The 18,396-nt window shown below is 43.2% G+C and overlaps 1 protein-coding gene across 3 annotated transcripts in view; it reads left to right on the top strand.

Annotated features, from left to right (window-relative positions):
• The window catches only part of LOC106611982 (palladin), a 28,690-nt gene that overhangs the window by 5,816 nt on the left and 4,478 nt on the right, over positions 1–18,396 (top strand). For 2 of the 3 annotated variants that reach the window (XM_082955998.1, XM_014212728.3), the window contains exons 2-11: positions 7,951–8,009; positions 8,211–8,349; positions 8,540–8,605; positions 9,127–9,268; positions 9,361–9,384; positions 9,544–9,663; positions 9,799–9,967; positions 13,055–13,912; positions 14,033–14,180; positions 17,943–18,038. In XM_082955998.1, coding sequence (XP_082812124.1) covers positions 8,002–8,009; positions 8,211–8,349; positions 8,540–8,605; positions 9,127–9,268; positions 9,361–9,384; positions 9,544–9,663; positions 9,799–9,967; positions 13,055–13,912; positions 14,033–14,180; positions 17,943–18,038 — 1,770 coding nt within the window. In that variant the 5' untranslated portion in view covers positions 7,951–8,001. Of the gene's footprint in view, positions 1–341; positions 417–7,950; positions 8,010–8,210; positions 8,350–8,539; positions 8,606–9,126; positions 9,269–9,360; positions 9,385–9,543; positions 9,664–9,798; positions 9,968–13,054; positions 13,913–14,032; positions 14,181–17,942; positions 18,039–18,396 lie in introns of those variants that run through there. The other variant, XM_014212726.3, reaches the window with a different exon arrangement.

The raw sequence follows: 18,396 nt of genomic DNA, 5'->3' as shown, positions 1-18,396 counted from the left end.
TCGCTGGTAAACTGGGGAGTCAGCCGTGTCAGATGGAAGGGAGGTAACCTGAGACGAGACCTAGCTCACTTCCTCAACTTATTCCCTCATCAGGCTCAGTCAGACGCTGCTACAGTGGAGCCGGTGGCTCTCAGTCACAGTCACTGCCATGGCCACCTCCCCACACCTAACAGTCCCTCTGACACCCCCCAAAAAAAACACCACAAACCACCCCCCTCCCTCCTGGAGCCAAACCCATTTGTAGATGACAGTTTAGTAGTGCTCAGAGAAGGACCCTCCTCTGCTCCCCCTTGGTGAGCAGGGAAAAGAGAGTGTAAGGGGGAGGAGCAGAGAGCGCGGTCCGTCTGTCTGTTTCTGCCTGACTCCCACGGTACAGTCATCACCCATTGGACTAGTAGCTACAAAGTGGTTCACTGGTAAGGTCTCTCTGCATGGTGTGGGATTTTTTATTTCCCCCAGAGGAACCATTAGTTGTGTGGTCAAGGGGTCAGATGTTAGTACAACTTGTGTCACAGGATCCTTACTCAAAATATGCTCTGGTTTGTGTTCACCTGTTGACTATACATAAAGCTGTGAAGCTATCTGTCTCTAACCAACATCAAATGGAAATCTAACCTAGTAGTCATGTCAACTTTGAATGACTTGACAGCTTGTCTTAGTGATAAAACAGTACAACATGGCAGTAAATCACAAAATTGTGTCGTGAAAAATCTGTTGCATTCACTGGGATTTAACTGTAGAACTGGAAAAGTGTGTCAATTATATAGTGTACAGCGGGTGAGGCAGCTTCCCACTGTCATTTCGTGGATAATTGGGTAATATTTGGTTGAGATGTTGATCAATGATATTACAATCTATATTTACTAACTCAAAAAGACAGCCAAAAATGTGTTGAATTTCCATTGTGTTATCTATGATTTCAAACATCTAAATGCACAACCAAATTCCAATGGAAAAACAATGTCAGATTTTTGGTTTAGTTGTCACCTAAATGTCTATCACTGCGCTTTCAACCAATTTAAAGCACAGTTCAAATGGGAATACAATGTCAGATATTTTGTTTATTTATACAATAGATTGTGTTATCACTGTACTTCATCTAATAGCAGAACCAAATTACCTGGATTGCAGTTGAGATTACATTAAAAGTACATGGTGCAAGTGATCAATGCCCTTTGAGATTCTGCACAGATTATTACAGCAATTGTGACGATCTCCACAGACCTGTGATCTTTGCATGCTGTCTTGAACATGCACGCTTTCTATGATTACATAAGAAGACATTTATAGTTACAGCAACCTCAAAATGTGGCCATGGATGTGTTACTCATTTTAAGGTTGAATGTTACATTAGTTTGTAAGAATGCCTTAACGTTAAGCTATTTACTGTAGGCTGCTACAAAATTAATATATTGTGTTTGGTTGACCAGGCAACCAAATATCAACATTTAAAGGAGATCTACTGCTTGGACAGTTCCATCTGAGCCACTGACTTAATCCTTTTCTTTAACTTTTATTTTTGGTTGAGTTGGAGATGTGAATCCAACATATGATTTGTTAACTTGTCGACAAGTCATTAGGTTTTTTATTGTATTTCAAAAGTGATATTGCATTGTGTTTGGTAGTCAACGCAACCAAATATCAACATTTGAATTACATTTATCTTCTGCTTGGATAGTTCCTATTAAATCAGATCCACTTTAGCCAACATCCACAAAGCGGTTGTTTTGGCAGAGTCGGGGGTGAAACTGCATTAGAGCTGTCAAATCCAAAAGTGAGTGTTGGCATTATACCTAAATCAGACATTGGCTGCAGAGACTCACAGAAATCCCATGCAGCCTTGTTTACAAGTTTGAACACTGGAATGTGAGATGTAATCTACACATCAATTAAGCTGATAGAAATCATCATTATTTAGTTTAAGGATTTTTCAATTTGAGCATAATTATTATTATTATTATTATTATTTCTATATAGCCTACATTTTCCCACTCTGAACGGGGCGGGTCTGGCTTCATGACAATGATTGCAAGAGCAGCTGCTCACCGATTTTGATGGCTCCCACGCAGTTCCACCTCCGACACCACCAAACATCTGCTTGATCTGATTAAATCTAGACCTTAGTCTGGCTTTAATTACAGTTTGTCTACAAATTAGTAATTGATATGTTGGATTCACGTCTCGATCTTAACCAAAAATCTAAGTTGAAGTTGCACTATACAGAAATCGCTCTACCATTTCCTGTTTGCTACAATTCTAATAGTTTGCCTAATTTCAGTTTATGTGACAAAATAAGCTAGTATAGTGTAGAGAATAATTGTACCATCTAAACCGCTGTGAAATATATTTTCCATAACAAAACCAAAAGTAGAAGATCCAAAAAACAAACCTTAAGAATGGGAGGCATAGAAATAGGTCACATAGAACAGATCTACCGCTTCTTAGACTTGCTTTCAATGATAATGACAGATCTACAGTGCATTTGGAAGTTATTATGTTACAGCCTTATTCTACAATTGATTAAATAAATATTATCCTCATCAATCTACACACAATTCCCCATAATGAAAAAGTAAAAAAACAGGTTTATTGACATTTTTGCACATTTGTAAAAAATAAAAAAGAGAAAGGACTTATTTACATAAGTATTCAGACCCTTTGCTATGAGACTCGAAGTTTAGCTCAGGTGCATCCTGTTTCCATGAATCATCCTTGAGATGTTTCTACAACTTGATTGGAGTCCACCTGTGGTAAATTCAATTGATTGTACATGATTTGGAAAGGAACACACCTGTCTATAAAAGGTCCCACGGTTGACAGTGCATGTCATAGCAAAAATCAAGCCATGAGGTCGAAGGAATTGTCCGTAGAGCTCAGAGACAGGATTGTGTGGAGGCACAGATCTGGGGAAGGGCACCAAAAAATGTCTGCAGTTAAGCCTCCATCATTCTTAAATGGAAGAAGTTTGGAACCAGGAAGACTCTTCCTAGAGCTGGCCGCCCGGTCAAACCGAGCAATCGGGGAGAAGGGCCTTGGTCAGGGAGGTGATCAAGAACCTGATGGTTACTCTGACAGAGCTCCAGAGTTCCTCTGGGGAGATGGTAGAACCTTCCAGAAGGACAAACATCGCTGCAGCACTCCACCAATTATGCCTTTATGGTAGAGTGGCCAGACAGAAGCCACTCCTCAGTAAAAGGCACATGACCGCCCGCTTGGAGTTTGCCAAAAGGCACCTAAAGGACTCTCAGACCATGAGAAACAAGATTCTCTGGTCTGATGAAACCAAGATTAATCTCTTTGGCCTGAATGCCAAGTGTCATGTCTGGAGGAAACCTGCCACCATCCCTACTGTAAAGCATGGTGATGGTGCTATGGGTATGTTTTTCAGCAGCAGGGAATGGGAGACTAGTCAGGATGAGCAAAAGATGAACGGAGCAAAGTACAGAGAGATCCTTCATGAAAACCTGATCCAGAGCGCTCAAGACCTCAGACTGGGCCAAAGGTTCACCTTCCAACAGGACAGCGACCCTAAGTACACAGCCAAGACAACAGTCTCTGAATGTCATTGAGTTCCCCACCCAGAAACAAACTGGAATCAAAGCAAGACTAGAGATGTGGTAGAGATGGAACAATCCAAGCAGAAAATACATCTCCTTCAAATGTTGATATTTGCTTGTGTTGACAACCAAACATAATTTCATATCACTAAATATCATTCAATTTCAAATCAACCAGAGCTTGAACCCCTAGGCCTTTATTATAGTCCACAAATGTTGTCTATTTTTAGTTGAATCCTGGGGTGAATTGAAACAATAGCTGTTGATGACTTTACAAATGCTATATAGTCCTAAAAAGCCTCATTGATGAAATATGACTGTTAAAGTTTGGGTCTATTTCATTTGCTCTGTTAAACCATCCATTTCGAATGACTTTGATAGCCGCAGTGATTTAGTTGAGATTTCTCTGCAAAAATTCTAACAATTCTCACAATTGATAATAGTCAGTAACAACTATTATAGCTAAGCAGGGCTGAGCTTGGTTACAAGTCTGGATGAGAGACCAAAGGTATACTGTGGATAGATCAATTCTCCAGTAGGTGGTGCTGCCCAGACATTTTTTTTCTGATAGTGGATATAATGTTGAAGATCTGATGTTGCTTTCAAGGTACAAATTCAACATATTTTATCCAAGGTTAGAAATGTGGTTACCATGATGACATTGACATTTCACCCTGAAAACAACAGTGACTTTCTTCAAATCCAATGTATTTTCCACATCACAATACATTGACAAAACCAGTTTGTGCCCAGTGGGTTGGCATTCCAGGGTGGTGGTGTGGGTGATGGAAGGGACATTTGGCCATGCCAAACATGCTTCTGCAATGCACTCTGCAAACTGAAAGCTCTGATTGTCCCCCAGGGATCATGTGGTTCTCCCTCTAAATCAGTCCCTGTGTAGACAATTCCAAGACCTCTTGACTTGATGATTAGAACACAGTCAACAAATATTCAATTATAGTCCACAATTGTTTAGCAGACACTCATATCCAGAGTAATTTACAGTCGTGAGTGCATAAGTTTTCAGACTGGTCCTCCATGGGAATCAAACCCACAACCCTGGCATTGCAAGTGCCATGCTCTACCAAGTGAGGCATAGAGGACAATATCAGTTATAGCAGTTGGTCAACAGGACAACATTAACAACAATAATCAAAGGTCAAAATAACCATACATATAACAATAATATATATATACATATAACAATAAGATATATACATATAACAACATGTGCAGGTTGGTTGGTCTGTCAGACACTGTCCCTCATCTTTTGGCAGTCAGCAATGTAGTGCGCTGTCAACCCACAGCTCTCTGTGTCCTCCCCCAACAGGACAGGTAGCCTATTCTTATCAGAGAAGTCTTTGAAAACCTTGAATAAGGGTTTCAAATTTGGGGAAATGACACTCTCTAATTGTTTTATGTTTTTGACATTTTGTCAGGAAATTCCTCTAAATAACTACCGGAACAGGATTCCAGCATCCTTCCTGGTACATGAGCTCCTGCTGGACAGTAGCTGCCTGTGGTATCATTACTGAGTTGTGTTGTGATGGTTGGCATGGAATGTACTCCATGACTGGACATTGATATGATTCTGTATTAAAGAGCCAGCTGCAGTACAATCAGAAAGCTCCTAGAGGAGGCAGACGACTGTGGAAGACAGATAAAACAAACTAAAGGAATGCTACATTCAAGGAACATGCCGTGTTAGACCTTCAAAACTGAATGATCACAATGTTCTATATGTGATGAGAAAGTGGCTGAATGTTAATGGTACTGTATAAAGCTTAAATAAGACCTTAGCAAAGAGAGGCCGTTTCATGTACCTGTAGTTTCAGAGGGCATGCATGTCTATTGAGACAGTACTTGTTTACGTGATGCCTCTAAACACTCCAAAGCTGTCCAAGTCCTGCCTCTCCTGGTAATGTGTAGAGGAAAAGGCCTCTACATTCATGTTCCCTCCTTTACCTCTGCCTCTCAAAAATATGGGATTGTTGTTTCTTATGACGACGACTGCAGGCCAGAGGAGATGGAATGTCTTTAGATGCTTCGTTTAATAAGAGGACAATGCGAGGGGAGCAGGCGAAGGGACGACTAGTGTGAATATGCGAATTAAGCCCACTATGGATTTGGGACCGCACTTTGTCTCCAGTGGACATTCCAGACCAGGAGGAGGGAAGATTTATCTTACGCCACGTGTTTCTAAATTCAACTCACAGAAGGCTAAACAAATTTAGACTGTGACTTAGCTCAGGTTTCCTCTCGTCCTGATGCTCCATTCTAGCTAGTAGCTAAATGCCTCCAGTCCTCCAGTCCTCCAGGTCCAGGGCATCGATAAGTGGTGGAGGCCCAGTCACCGGATCTCATGCAGGGCACACTGTGAATACCATGCACCATGCTGGTCTGGATGAAAGCAGTGTCATATGGAAAGGTTTACATGTCTGAAACAAGCCCATTTGTTAGATGTCACATATCTGATATGTTGAAGAGATGAATCATCAGATCACCTGACTGGGCGTTCAGAAGAAGGTATCTCCCTGACGACCAGACGGGTTTCCCTCCTGACGACAATCCTATCATGAGATCCAGTCTGTCTGTCGTTAAATGGAGCCTCTGTTTTAAGGGTCATGTGCCACTCACACTAACAACCCCAACTCTCTGGAGTGTTGGGGTTACCTCATACACATGTCCATTTTCCTCCCAACTCTGTGACATGGTGGAGGCATTTCTCATTAGCCTATCTGCTTGTCCTGGTCAAATTTCATCTGGTACAATCAGTAAATGTCTCAGTGCTTGGCAAGGACGAAGAAGAAGAAGTGTGTGTTTAGTGTTTTTTGTGTGATGCTTGTCCTCCTCTTAGCAGTGTGATGTGTTGTTGTTTTCCTGTGAAGCATTTAGAAGTGTCATGTTGCTACTCTGATGGAGTGTTGAACCTTCCCCTAATGCTGTTGTAATGTGTGGGCGGGGGAGTTTGAGATGCTGGCAAACACTGATGCATCTCCTGGCAAACACTGAAGCATCTCCAGATAGATACAGTTATATGAAATCCCATCAAATAGAATGATTTTCTGTCTTTGGAACTAATTCTGATGAAGACCAGAATAAACTATTGCATGGATTATGTCTGTATTCCACAGGAATAACCTGCAGTACCATATTTCTGAGTTGGTTCGGTCAACAGCACATGATTTACATTGTTGCAGAGTCTTGGCCCCAAGCTGAGCTCCCTCTGTGGGCCAATGGGATCCCCTTTCTGTATAAATAGACAGAGGCTCATGCCAGTATCCATCAGCACGGTGATTGTGGGAGATTAAAGGAGATGAACAGTGCCTTTCTGAGTCAAACAACATGATCCTTCAGATGGATAGATTGTTATGTAACCTTTACACACCATGATGATCACTCAGTCGTTGGCTTTTGACACAACACACACACAGACAGTTAAACTTGGCATGTCACATTAAGACAGAACCTCAAGGTGCAGTGTCCTTGGATGTTTCATTTGTAAGGTCACATAGGGGGTGTTTTTATACTGAACAAAAATATAAATGCAACATGCAACAATTTCATATAGACAGTTCATATGAGGAAATCAGTCAATTGAAATACATTCATTAGGCCCTAATCTATGTATTACACATTACTGGGCAGGGGCGCAGCCATGGGTTGGCCAGAGAGGGCATAAGTCCACCCACTTGGGAGCCAGGCCCAGCCAATCAAAATGAGTCTATCCCCACAAAAGGGCTTTATTAGAGACAGAAGTACCCCCCTCTCTCGCCATCTGATGATCCCGCAGGTGAAGAAGCTGGATGTGGAGGTCCTGGGCTGGTGTGTTCTGCGGTTGTGAGGCTGGTACTGCCAAATTCTCTAAAACAATGTTGGAGGCAGCTTATGTCAATTCTTTGGGAACAGCTCTGGTGGACATTCCTGCAGTCAGCAGGGAACATTTCGGAGATCTTTTATTTCAGTTCATGAAACCAGCACTTTACATGTTGCATTTATATTTTTGTGTGTAATGGCAATGTTTTTTTACACAGCTCCTCCTGAGAAACCCTCAGAGAGTGGGGTCACGGCATGGGATTAGCCATTATTGAGAGCGACCCTGGAGCAATTGGGGTTAAGTGCCTTGCTCAAGGGCACATCGACAGATTTTTTTCATCTAGTCAACTCAGGGATTCAAACCAGCAGTGTTTTTGGTTACTGGCCCAACACTCCTAGCCACTAGGCTACTTACCACACACATAGTGTAGAGAATTGTACATCTTCAGTTGGTCTGGCGAAGGATTGAATGGTGTTAGCTTTAGGACCTATGACGTATACAATGAAATAATGATATGGGTGTATAATAGGTATAAGCATCTGCAGCTCATGCTCATTCTCCCTTCCCTCTGTACAGAAATCAGCAGCTATTGGACACAGTGACACTCCCCCTGGAAAGGCCTGAAACATGGCACAGTAGGTTGAAAGGACATGAATGACAAGAATGAAACATTTTCAATGAGAACCAGTACATCATTTTCCGTAAGATATTGAGACATTGGAACGACACGGGGACAACTGTGTGATTTCACGCCGTCTTGGGGTCTGTCTGTCTGTGTCTGTGTGTGTGTGTGTGTGTGTGTGTGTGTGTGTGTGTGTGTGTGTGTGTGTGTGTAGCATCCAGAAGAAGACCAGCACCATGTCCCTGACCATCTCCAGCTCCTCCAAAGCAATCTCCTCTTCCTCATCCTCCATTGTGGTCCAGCAGCAGAGACAGTCCAGCCTGGTGCAGCCCCTCTGCATCAGCCCCCAGAGGGTACCTGACACACACACACACTCCACATACTCACCAAGCTCGTCACACCTCCATAACACACGATATACACACTCAACAGCTTCAACTGCTCCTGATCAATATTCATGATGTCATGTACCCACAGACAGCATATTGACTGTGCTACTTTGTATTTTGTTATCTACTGATTGTTGTTCCATCTTGTTTCTAGACACAGAGTCCATCCTACCCCAGACAGTATTCAGGAGGTGGTGGCGTTGCCCCAACCTTTGTCGAGGTAAAAAAAAAAAAAATACAGGATACATCTTTACTCCCATCTGGTGACTGAATATGGAACTGAAGGTTTAGGTTGGGTTGGCACTATATACATTTCATGAAGGATCCTTCCTCCTTATATCAGTGTGTCCAGTGGCCTGATCCTTGCCATTCAAATGGATTTACACCTACTCTATATCCTTATGACGTCCTAGGCAGTTATCCGAATATGACACAGCTTTTCAGTCAAAAGATGACGAAGACCATTGTCTTAATTGCTGTCAGAGGTCAAAAAAATGTCAAAAGCATCTTTCTTGTCAGTTTGTTAATGATTGTTCCCTAAACAGCTACGAAAAAGTGTATGTATGCACTCACTACTGTAAGTCTGGATAGGAGCGTCTATTAAATGACTAACAGCTGGGTACCCACTGTATGTGCGTAGGGCTGAGGTGAGGAGAGTGGTTGAGATAGGAGGAGCTTGGTGGTGATGGTATGTGGGTGTCAACAGCCATTAGCTTTGATCCACTTCTCTCCTGTGTCCAGCGTCTCCATGACATCAGCACGGTCAAGGGTCAGCTGGTGGTTCTAGAGTGCCGTATTCGTGGAACGCCACCACTGCAGGTTCTGTGGTACCGTGAGAACGAGCAGATAGTGGACTCAGCTGACATCCGCATCCTCAGAAAGCGTAAGTAGCAGTAGATCACAGTGTGAAACAGACCAAGAATGACCTTTGAGGCACTAAATACAAATGCTCTTAACATTCTCCTCCTTTTTCAGAGGCTACTTCTGCATCAGTGCCAGGTGAGTTGGAAAACATACCCAAGGCCCACTGTTGGCTATTGAAGGACACATTTACCAGTTGGCTATTGAAGGACACATTTACCCCTGTTTACCACTATAAGATGACCAATCAAACCTGATACATTGGTGCTGGTATGTCCTCCTCTCCTACCTCTACAGAGGAGCTGTGGACCCTTGTCATCACCGAGGCCTTCCCAGAGGACTCTGGGTTGTTCAAATGTATAGCTGGGAATCAGTTGGGAACAGTATCATGTGACGCCATACTGGAGGTGTACCTAGGTGAGCAGAGACTAGCTTCAGAACTGGTCAGACACACGAGACTACTGTTGTGCTTCTGCACAGCTTTCTTCATCCACTGTAATCTATATACAATCCTGAAATACACTCTGACAATGTGACCACGTCTGTGTTCAGACCTGGAAGAGCAGATGGCGAATGAGACGCCCATGGATGAGCAGTCCTTAGATTCTACCAGGCTGGAACCTTATGACTTTCCATCTTTACTTCATGACATAGCAGGGATTCTCCCTCCAGAGTGGCCCGAGAGCCCAGTCTGTGAGATTGGTCACCCACTTGAAGAACAGTGAGTTCAACTATTCTAACACCCTGCAAAACCCCTGAAATTGAAAGATGAATGTCCAGTATGCTGTTCTGTGAGACAGTATTTATTTATCAAAATACCTATCAATAATGTAAATGTAAAATTTTGAGGAATTATTTTATAGGTAATCTTTGCTGTGGCATGGATGCAGAGAAATACAGTGTTTCCCTAATGTCATTTTGATTCAACTGCCACAAGAGTGGGCTATTGCCTTGTTTTGAAGTTGCTGGTAGGCTGCAACAGTTTAAAAAGTTGTATGATCGAATTCTCTGTGTACATTCATTAATTAATTAGGACTTGATTAAGAGAGGTATTACTTACAGCGCTGATTGTTTGGTTTGAAGATGGTTTATCATCTGATTATAATAACAGGGAGGGGATTATTTAGCCTATTTGTCCTTAAAAAAAAACATTTTTTTTAGATAATGCAAGGAACTAAGTATATACCATGTTATTAAATAGGAGATTATAAAGGCTTGTGTGTAGGCTAGAAAGGCACAACGAATGGGGGCGACTGTGACACGTAAATAAAAATAAATGCAGGTCAGGGGTCGCATTACAGCCGCGCTCTGAAATCACCTGTGAGTCGGCGCGCAAGTCATTCTGCATACCCGATGTGGGTGTACACAAGTTACTACGGACCTGTTGCACTCCAACTCTCATCACAAACATTTAACTCTCCTCTGCGGTGCAGCCTTTATTGAAGCTGAAATAGCATACGATATTTAATCTAGGAACATTTATCCAGGTAAGCTTAATGCATTGTTTGATTAATTTGTCACAGGTGCAATTGATTATACACGTTTGTAATTGATTTATTTTTTTCTATAATCAACTGAAATATATACATTTGTAGTCTATATAAAACCTTGTGTGGTCATGTTCTGAGTAAGTAAATGGAAATGACCTGTCCATGTTAGTGTTGACGTTCATGTCTGCATATCATATATCAGTGATTCACTCAGAGAGTTGGTTGAATTGTATATTTTGGAGGTATTTGGCTGTTGCATTTCATAAGCATTTCATTTATTAAGTGTAGTGTCAAAGTGAAGTCTCTAGTAATCCAAGTCTTGCCTATCATGCAAATTTGCATACCAAAGAGTTCAAGAAACGTTGGCTGCATTCACACAGGCAGCCCAATTCTGATCTTTTTTTACACTAATTGGTCTTTTGACCGTTCAGATCAGCTCTGAAAAAGATCTGATGTAAAAAGAACTGATGTGATTGGTCAAAAGACCAATTAGTAGAAAAAATATCAGAATTGGGTTGTCTGTGTTGGTGCTGCTCTGTAGTGAATGTGATTTCATTGGAATTTGATGGTTCAGTAAATGCTTTTAGAAATGTCTTTTAGAACGTGGTATTTGAGGTAGTTTATCAATAAGGCAAATCCATAGTAACAGAAGGATGCTGACACTCATATTTTACAAAATCACATCTACTTGAACAGTGCAGATGCAAAGTTTGGTAACAGAATGATGACAGAAAAAGCAGGAATTGTAATTCTGTTACCAAATGTTACATCTGCACTGTATAAGTAAATAGGTTTTTAATTAAATTTTAAGTGGAAATTGTTAACAGTAGTCCTTGTCCGTAGCGTTGTATGGTTTGTTTAACTTGCAATCCTTGTTTTTTGTTTAACATTTTAAAGTGAAAAATCTGAGTTGGCATCATTCTCTTACTGTGGAATTGCCTAATAGCTACAGTATTCTCAAAAGTCTGTTTGTTTGACTAGGCAGGGACCGAACCCTTCAATACACCCTGGTTTATAAAAAAAAAAAGGCACTTTCTGTCAGTGGTGTGGTTCACAAAGGTATAAGTCCCAAAATAGACTGTATAGACTCAAGCCATCATCCTAAGATTCTGAGAGCAGACTATTTGAGACTACTGTGATTAGGTTTGCATTATGCCCACTCTTGTAGAAAAAGAAAAGTCCACTCTTCTCCATTGGACTCGCTACCTGTTCTGCTTAATAGGACAATATGGCTTTGAATAATGGCTTGCATCTATGGAATCAACAAAAACACTCACTATTTACTTTTATTGATTTCCCTCAAATGGAAAGATTGTCGGCCGCCACCCCTGCCCGGATTCAAATAAAATGTTATTGGTCACATACACATGGTTAGCAGATGTTATTGGTCACATACACATGATTAGCAGATGTTATTGGTCACATACACATGGTTAGCAGATGTTATTGCAAGTGTAGTGAAAAACTCTGAGTGTCCCGCCTGATTTCCACAAAAGGAAAACTGGCTGCATTCCAGGGAGAGGACCGGAGCACTCCAATAGCATCTCTCGCTATCCCAGTGTCTCCTCTGGATCACAGGTCATACCATTCCACTGTTCCCAAAGTACCCTGGTCTGTTACATAATGGACAGAGACATCAGCTTGTGTGGTGTGCTGCTGCTCTCCATCTGTCAGAGATCGAGGGAATGTATACTGAATATAAGACTTGACATTAAAGAGCAGGGCCTTATTGAGTTGGAACGATTACAGAGTAAATCATGTGCAGAGGCGACAACTCCTTATTCTACACCACAGATAATCATCTTGGTTTGATCATTTATTTCTGAATGACCTTTAGCATTGAGTAGAAATAAGTTGTATTGTTTCTAGACCCTGTGTGATTCTGTTGATGATCGTTGGCGACAGTGTAGCCTGCTCTGCTCTTACCCACAATGCTCGTCACATGGGCCCGGGTGTCGGAGTTAGCTGAACTGCACCTGCCAGCTAATGTCAGCCTCCTGATTTAGCCACTCACACTTTATTAGAAACATACAGCAACATGTGTCCACTTCTCTTGAAGGTCATGTGGACACTGTTTGTGTTCAAGTAATGTTTATTTTACATGTGTAAGGCAAGACAAAAGAAATTGCACACATATGAACTATTACTATGCAAAAAGGGGCAACTGAAAATGGACTTTCCACCTTTAAGAAGGCTGTGCATAGGTGGGTACTGGTGTAACAATTTTATTGTAGGAAGGAATGTTGCTTCTATGATCACCACTTGTCCAGTTAACTTGAGTAATGCAAATTAAGTTACCAAAGTGTTTTCCCTTTCAGGTGTCCAGATTCAGAGCTGCAGCCACCTAGTAAAAGTCTAGAGGAGCCCTTCAGTGTGAGTGAAGAGGGTATCCACAGCTCAGAGGGTCAGAGGTCACCTAAAGCCTGCAGAACCAAAAAAACAACCCCAAAACTGTTCACTCCCAGCAAGCCCAGCTACCAGAACTCAAGATACTTTGGAGGCAGTAGCATGAGCAGCAGTGTGGCTGACCTGCCCACCTTCTCCCCCAGCCTTTTCGCCCCCAGTGCCTTCAACTATGCTCGGCCACGCCAGTTCATCCAGTCTCAGCCAGCCTTTCAGGCCCCCAGCTACAATGTCGCCCAGGCTCTGCCTCAGCCCAACGGGAACAGCAGCAAGGCCTCTCCATCCTCTCCCAATCTGAGCTTCCCCATTTCCACCCCTGCATCCTCACAGCTGACGGTGTTCCCTCGTGATCCTCCTCCTCCCTCCTCCACTGCCCAGTCCATGTCCCACTCTTGCGCCCCCATGCGCTCCACTATCACCCTCACCCCCAGGGCCTATGCCGGTGTCCCAGCCCCACCTGAGCCCAAGCCCCAGTCCTCTCCAGCTGCCTTCCTCTGCTCTGTCCTGCCCTCTCACTCCACCCCACATTACAAGCCTGCTCCCATGTCTATTCCTCAGCCCCTATCCCCAGCTATCTCCCCCAACCCCCTGCCCAAGCCCAGGTTTGATGCCTCCCTGCACATGGGACAGGGACTGTCTCTCCCTACACAGAGCCTGCCTATGAGTCATTCTCTCCACTCACTAACTCCCCCCCCAGCTTTCATGCCACAGCCCCCCTTTCCTCCTCCCTCATGTGTGTCTCTGCCTCCTAGCTACAGAGGGACCCCAAACATGTGAGTTTCTATATTTTTGAACAGTAAATAAAATGTCTAAATATTACTAGTGTGTAATAGCATTACGTTTTTAGTGTTAATGGTTGTCTTCTGGCTATCCCGTTCACGTTCCCTCCCCAGCCTTCCCAAGCCCACCCTGAAGAAGGCTCCTGTTCCTAGGCCAGGGTCCCGCAACACGGATGAGGATATCCAGGGTTCCAAGGACGCCCTGATCCAGGATCTGGAGAAGAAGCTGCGTACCAAAGAGGCCCGTAGGCAAAACAGCCAGGTATCCATTTTTAACAAACTGACCTGGTGTCAGTGGGGAGGGAAATGTTTGTTTTTGTGTGGATATACAGTACCAGTCAAAAGTTTGGACACACCTACTCATTTATGGGTTTTTCTTTATTTTTACTGTTTTCTACATTGTAGAATAATAGTGAAGACATCAAAACTATGGAATCATGTAGTAATCAAAATATATTTTATATTTGAGATTCTTCAAAGTAGCCACCCTTTGCCTTGATGACAGCTTTGCACTCTCTTGGCATTCTCTCAACCAGTTTCATGAGGTACTCACCTGGAATGCATTTAAATTAACAGGTGTGCCTTGTTAAGTTTGTGGAATTTCTTTCCTTAATGTGTTTGAGCCGATCACTTGTGTTGTGACAAGGTAGGGGTGGTACACAGAAGATAGCCCTATTTGGTAAAAGACCAAGTCCATATTATGGCAAGAACAGCTCAAATAAGCAAAGAGAAACGTCCATCATTAATTTAAGACTTGAAGTTCAGTCAATACAGAACATTTCAAGAACTTTGTAGTTTCTTCAAGTGCAAACACCAAGCGCTATGATGAAACTGGCTCTCATGAGGACCACCACAGGAAAGAAAGACCCAGAGTTACCTCTGCTGCAGAGGATAAGTTCATTAGAGTTACCAGCCTCAGAAATTGCAGCCCAAAGAAATGCTTCAGAGTTAAAGTAACAGACACATCTCAACATCAACTGTTCAGAGGAGACTGCGTCAATCAGGCCTTCATGGTCGAATTGCTGCAATGATACCACTACTAAAGGACACCAATAATAAGAAGAGACTTGCTTGGGCCAAGAAACATGAGCAATTGACATTAGACCGGTGGAAATCTCCTGTGGTCTGATGAGTCCAAATTTGAGATTTTTGGTTCCAACTGGCGTGTCTTTGTGACACAGAGTAGGTGAACGGATGATCTCCGCGTGTGTGGTTCCCACCGTGATGCATGGAGGAGTTGGTGTGATGGTGTGGGGGTGCTTTGCTGGTGACACTGTTAGTGATTTATTTAGAATTCAAGGCACACTTGACCAGCATGGCTACCACAGCATTCTGCAGTGATACGCCATCCCATCTGGTTTGGGCTTAGTGGGATTATAAATTGTTTTTCAACAGGACAGTGAACCAAAACACCTCCAGGCTGTGTAAGGGCTATTTGACCAAGAAGGAGAGTGATGGAGTGCTGCATGAGATGACCTGGTCTCCACACCCCAATTGGGAGAGTTTGGGATGAGCTGGACCTCAGTGAAGGAAAAGCAGCCAACAAGTGCTCAGCATATGTGTGAAGTCCTTCAAGATGGTTGGAAAAGCATTCCTCATGAAGCTGGTTGAGAGAATGCCAAGAGTGCGCAAGCTGTCATGAAGGCAAAGGGTGGCTTATTTTGAAGAATATAAAATATATACTGCTCAAAAAAATAAAGGGAACACTTAAACAACACATCCTAGACAAAATCACACAAAAATAATCAATAAATATCCAATTTATCAACTCATGGAGGTCTGGATTTGGAGTCACACTCAAAATTAAAGTGGAAAACCACACTACAGGCTGATCCAACTTTGATGTAATGTCCTTAAAACAAGTCAAAATGAGGCTCAGTGGTGTGTGTGGCCTCCACGTGCCTGTATGACCTCCCTACAACGCCTGGGCATGCTCCTGATGAGGTGGGGGATGGTCTCCTGAGGGATCTCCTCCCAGACCTGGACTAAAGCATCGGCCAACTCCTGGACAGTCTGTGATGCAACGTGGCGTTGGTGGATGGAGCGAGACATGATGTCCCAGATGTGCTCAATTGGATTCAGGTCTGGGGAACGGGCGGACCAGTCCATAGCATCAATGCCTTCCTCTTGCAGGAACTGCTGACACACTCCAGCCACATGAGGTCAAGCATTGTCTTGCATTAGGAGGAACCCAGGGCCAACCGCACCAGCATATGGTCTCACAAGGGGTCTGAGGATCTCATCTCGGTACCTAATGGCAGTCAGGCTAATGGCAGTCAGGCGAGCACATGGAGGGCTGTGCGGCCCCCCAAAGAAATGCCACCCCACACCATGACTGACCCACCGCCAAACCGGTCATGCTGGAGGATGTTGCAGGCAGCAGAACGTTCTCCACGGCGTCTCCAGACTCTGTCACGTCTGTCATGTGCTCAGTGTGAACCTGCTTTCATCTGTGAAGAGCATAGGGCACCAGTGGCGAATTTGCCAATCTTGGTGTTCTCTGGCAAATGCCAAACGTCCTGCACGGTGTTGGGCTGTAAGCACAACCCCCACCTGTGGACGTCGGGCCCTCATACCACCCTCATGGAGTCTGTTTCTGACCGTTTGAGCAGACACATGCACATTTGTGGCCTGCTGGAGGTCATTTTGCAGGGCTCTGGCAGTGCTTCTCCTGCTCCTCCTTGCACAAAGGCAGAGGTAACGGTCCTGCTGCTGGGTTGTTGCCCTCCTACAGCCTCCTCCACGTCTCCTGATGTACTGGCCTGTCTCCTGGTAGCGCCTCCATGCTCTGGACACTATGCTGACAGACACAGCAAACCTTCTTGCCACAGCTCGCATTGATGTGCCATCCTGGATGAGCTGCACTACCTGAGCCACTTGAGTGGGTTGTAGACTCCGTCTCATGCTACCACTAGAGTGAAAGCACCGCCAGCATTAAAAAAAAGACCAAAACATCAGCCAGGAAGCATAGGAACTGAGAAGTGGTCTGTGGTCACCACCTGCCGAACCACTCCTTTATTGGGGGTGTCTTGCTAATTGCCTATAATTTCCACCTGTTGTCTATTCCATTTGCACAACAGCATGTGACATTTATTGTCAATCAGTGTTGCTTCCTAAGTGGACAGTTTGATTTCACAGAAGTGTGATTGACTTGGAGTTACATTGTGTTGTTTAAGTGTTCCATTTATTTTTTTGAGCAGTGTATTTTGATTTCTTTAACACCTTTGTTTTTTGTTACTACATGATTCCATAGGTGTTATTTCATAGTTTTGATGTCTTCACTATTATTCTACAATGTAGAAAATAGTAAAAATAAAGAAACCCTGGAATGAGTAGGAGTGTCCAAACTTACAACTGGTACTGTATGTATGTAGATGGGGAAATGTATAGTATGTGAGTCAAGAAGGATGCTACAATCTAAATGTTAGTTTATTCCCAAACCACATTAAATAAGTATTTGTTTACTCCACTACCACATGAATGCTGTACATGAAAATGTGTGGTTCCTATTTGATTTGAACCCATATCAGCGTACATCAGACCATTTAATACCACAATGTGGACCTGGCAACTATGCAAGAGGAAAAGTTAGATTTAGTAATTTATCATTCCCTTGTAGCCTTCCTATATTAATGTAATTAATGTCAAGGACACACAACATCCTTGATGCCAGGTTCATTCTTCAATAGAAACCAACTTCCAATGAATGGAGGCTTCAGAGGAATCACAGGGGCTTAGTGGACCAGTGTACTATGATCAACACAAGGTAGCTGTTGTGTTGAAATAGACACAATAACATTGGAGGCTGCTCTATGGACAGATTTACTGGCACAGCTGGTCCCAATTCACTCCCTACCCCTTCCAACTTATCCACAACCCTTCCATGTTTGCATATCTTAATAGGTAGAAAGATTTCAGTGGTGGAGTTTCCACCATATTGCTTCCAATTAACGAATTGGAACCTACTGGCATTTTGCAGTATACTGACTGACCAGTGGCTGGTTTCCTGTCTGTCTCTTGACAGAAGCTGTCCTATGAGGAGCGCATGGCTCGGAGGTTGCTGGGTCCAGATAACGCTGCCTCTGTCTTTGAGAATTCCTCTGACTCACAACCCGACCAGGTATATCACTTCTACATCATCCATTACAGCCCATTTAGTTTGTAGGAAAGTTATTTAGGGAGGTACCTACACTTGGACGTTTACATTTGAGTCATTTAGCAGACGCTCTTATCCAGAGAGACTTAGTGCATTCATCTTAAGATAGCTAGGTGGGACAACCACATCACAGGCATAGAAAGTACACTTTTCTTCAATACAGTAGTTCACTTAGCTCAAGTCATTGTATTTAAAGGATACATATTTTGGCATGCTACTGTATGTTTCCAGATGTTCTGATAATAGTTTGTCAGGCTGGGAGCCGTCGTTACTAATAGTATTTGGGTTTAGGTTAGACGGGATGTTCCCTGTACTGTGTGTG

Source organism: Salmo salar, chromosome 09 (genome assembly GCF_965601325.2).
Source record: "Salmo salar chromosome 09, fSalSal1, whole genome shotgun sequence".
NCBI classification, from domain to species: Eukaryota; Metazoa; Chordata; class Actinopteri; order Salmoniformes; family Salmonidae; genus Salmo; species Salmo salar.
This window is presented reverse-complemented; position numbering and strand designations above follow the sequence as displayed.